The 3171-nt window shown below is 45.4% G+C and overlaps 1 protein-coding gene across 1 annotated transcript in view; it reads left to right on the top strand.

Annotated features, from left to right (window-relative positions):
- CD58 (CD58 molecule) overlaps positions 1 to 3171 on the top strand; it is a 20699-nt gene that overhangs the window by 13639 nt on the left and 3889 nt on the right. Inside the window, exon 9 of the mRNA XM_009330372.1 lies at positions 1033 to 1101. Coding sequence (XP_009328647.1) covers positions 1033 to 1100 — 68 coding nt within the window. The 3' untranslated portion in view covers position 1101. The remainder of the gene's footprint in view (positions 1 to 1032; positions 1102 to 3171) is intronic.

Here is a 3171-nt window from a genome sequence, read left to right on the forward strand (position 1 = left end):
CAGTTGGCCTCGGCCCATCGATCCAGCCTGTCCAGGTCCCTCTGCAGAGCCTTCCTACCCTCGAGCAGATCAACACTGCCGCCCAACTTGGTGTCGTCTGCAAACTTACTGAGGGTGCACTCGATCCCCTCATCCAGATCATTGATAAAGATATTGAACAAGACCGGCCCCAAAACTGAGCCCTGGGGAACACCACTCGTGACCGGCCGCCAACTGGATTGAATTCCATTCACCACAACTCTCTGGGCCCGGCCGTCCAGCCAGTTTTTTGCCCAGCGCAGAGTACACCTGTCTAAGCCTTGAGCCGCCAGCTTCTCTAGGAGAATGCTGTGGGAGACAGTGTCAAAGGCTTTACTGAAGTCCAGGTAGACCACATGCACACCCTTTTCCTCATCCACTAGGCAGGTCACCTGGTCATAGGAGATCAGGTTGGTCAAGCAGGACCTGCCCTTCATGAACCCAATTGTGGTGGGGAGTTGTCTTGGGAGGAAGGTGTTAGCTTTCTGGTGTTAGCTGATGGCAACATGTTGAGTTGTAGCTAGTAACTCACTCTTATGCAATGGCCAGTACCTTGAAGCTGAGCAAGGCAGGGGACTGTAGTTGTCTTCTGACCTCTCTTCAGACATCTTTAAGAAAGAGAACAGCAGCTTGATGGCCAAGCATGCAGATGACCATGGTGTAAATGAGGGAGTTAAGTGCCTGTGCTATGGAGTGGTTTTTGTTCATTGTGACTTTTGCCTAACGCTTCTTGATGTGAAGTTATGGGTGGCACCATGGGTGCTGAGTGCCTTCTGTGCTTGGCCTTTGCAGGATCTGGAAGCGACCATGAGGACAGTGTGGAGCTGGGTATGGAGGAGAGAGGGGAGGTGTTGTATGGTGGCCCTGTGCGGGTGGGGGATGTTGGTCAGGGCTGTTATTGATGCCAAACAAATGGCCCAGCTCCCAGTCAGATTACTCTTGACCCATCTGGGCTGGGGAAGGGGAGCATTGTGAGCTCCAGGATTGTCTGAGTATTGCCTGTTGTCCTTGCAGAAGTGACCCAGGATGCAGAAGGTGGAAACAAGGAGCACCTGAGCAACTCTCACAGCTGCAGTAAATAAGGTATGTGAAGGTGAAGCTCCCTGTGTCTTGGGAGATTGTACAGACTGTCACAGAGGCTGGGAGTGGCAGTGCTGGGCCAGGCTGTGTATGACCCTGACTCCTTTTTGCTCCAGTAGAAAACAGAGTGAAAATTATTAGGAGGGAAGGGGTGCATGTGTGGTGGGCACGTAAGTGTGTGAGGGGTGCTAGGGAATCATGTGTTTGTGATGGAAGTATTTAGAAGACTGGCCAATTTAGCCAGTTTAAAACTGTAGGATTAAATGTTACTAACGTTCATTAATAACACACCTCTTGCTCATGCTTGCACTTTTACTTTATTCCATGCCTTAACAAGTGATAAAGGCTTATAGTGGCTGAGGTGTCAGTAAGGCAGTATGTTTTTGTGTCAGTAGGTTTCTGAACTGCAACTCTACCTTGTTGATTATGAATGCTGTTGAACATCATATCAAAGCAGAGAGATATTGTGGAACACTGAAGGGGGTTTTTTATTGCTTAGGTGTGCAGCTGTGTTTTCTTTGGTCACAAAGAATGCAGAGTTTACTTAATTTGTGGTTTTCTTGTGGTTTGTTGTTGTTTTTTAAACCTACATGGACGTAGTGGGAAAGTTCTAAATAAACAGACCAGTGGGCCTGCGGACTGACACATGGAATGAGAAAACTGATTATTACTCTGTATAGGAGAATAGTTGATCAACACTACATCTTATGGATATTAGTGAAATTCAGGCTGCAAAGACGCAATGTTTCTCAACAATTATTTCATATTCCATGAATTAGTTAGAACCTTTACGCAGTCATCAGTTCTGTATGCTGCATTTACTATGGGGGCATAACAGGCCTCCATTTACATATCTCCAGAGGTGTTTTGCCCTCTCAACCTGTTTTCTATGGTATGTGTGCAGACTAGAGTATCTGTGAGGTCACGCGGATGCTTTGTGGAGTACATCAACTAGGAGAATATCAAAACTCAGATTAGTCCTGTCCCAACTCTGATAACAGAAGGATATAAGGGCTATCCTCTAATAAAGTTCACAGGCAAGGGCTTACATTGCTCTATCATCCATCCAGACTAGAATACTGTTTCTGTAGAATTTTTCTAGCGTAGAGAAAGCCTGTGGAATGCTAACTGTTTTCACTCTTGTTACTAATTAGTTTCATACTGTGATTTCCAATAAGTATTAAAGATCATAAGTTTGGAGCTGAGATCATTGACCTTTAGTTTATAGTGAAAAGTCTTACTGAGACACCTAAATCTGGCAAAGAACACAAAAAGGTCAAGTTCCTATCTGTGCAGAAGGAAGGTTCCAGGCAGAATAGTTGAAGCCATAGCATAGTACTATATCTCAAAGTCTTTGGTCTCTGTGACAGCCAGGTGGTGGAGGTAGAAGTAATTTCCCTAACCTAGCAGATTCAATGGCAGCATGGAGAAGTGAAATCAGCTGCCATCAGTAATCATGAATTTCTCAGTATCCAAGGGATATAGTTGAAGTGCATGACCTGCTCAGAAAGAATTTCACTGGAGTTGTGTAAGATTTTCAGAAGTAAAACTGTAGGTAAATATGTAATAAAACTTTCTCATTGCTGGTGTGTCTGCAAAGCTTGCACAGATTAAGATGATACTGAGGACCATTGCTGAACTTTGAATCCATCTAATGAGGGCAATCAACTTCTCTGGGTTTGAGAGACTTGCTGTAACTTACCATAGTTCAAGCATGCTGTAGTCCGACTCTAGGGAGCTCTGTTTTCCCTGTGGATGGGTGAAAATTGTTTCACGTAGACTATAATTTGTAGGATGGCTTGAGCCAATCTGGCCACTTACTATCACCAAAAGTGGAGGTTGTGCTCTTTGGACCACCTCTGATGTTCATCACACCCCCCTGTGAGCCAATTTAGCTACCTCATGTAGCAGGAAACTGACCCAGCAGAAAAATCTGTGTGGTCTTCTGCTGGACTAATAGGTTAAATCTGATCATAAAGGGCCTTGGTAAGCACTGGGCTGACATGCTGGAGGGGATGGGATGCTGGTCAGCAGTGGATTCAAAGGGAGAAGCAAGGGCAGGAGACAGGGAAA

This window comes from Pygoscelis adeliae, unplaced genomic scaffold (genome assembly GCF_000699105.1).
Source record: "Pygoscelis adeliae isolate BGI_AS28 unplaced genomic scaffold, ASM69910v1 Scaffold120, whole genome shotgun sequence".
In the NCBI taxonomy this organism is placed as follows: domain Eukaryota; kingdom Metazoa; phylum Chordata; class Aves; order Sphenisciformes; family Spheniscidae; genus Pygoscelis; species Pygoscelis adeliae.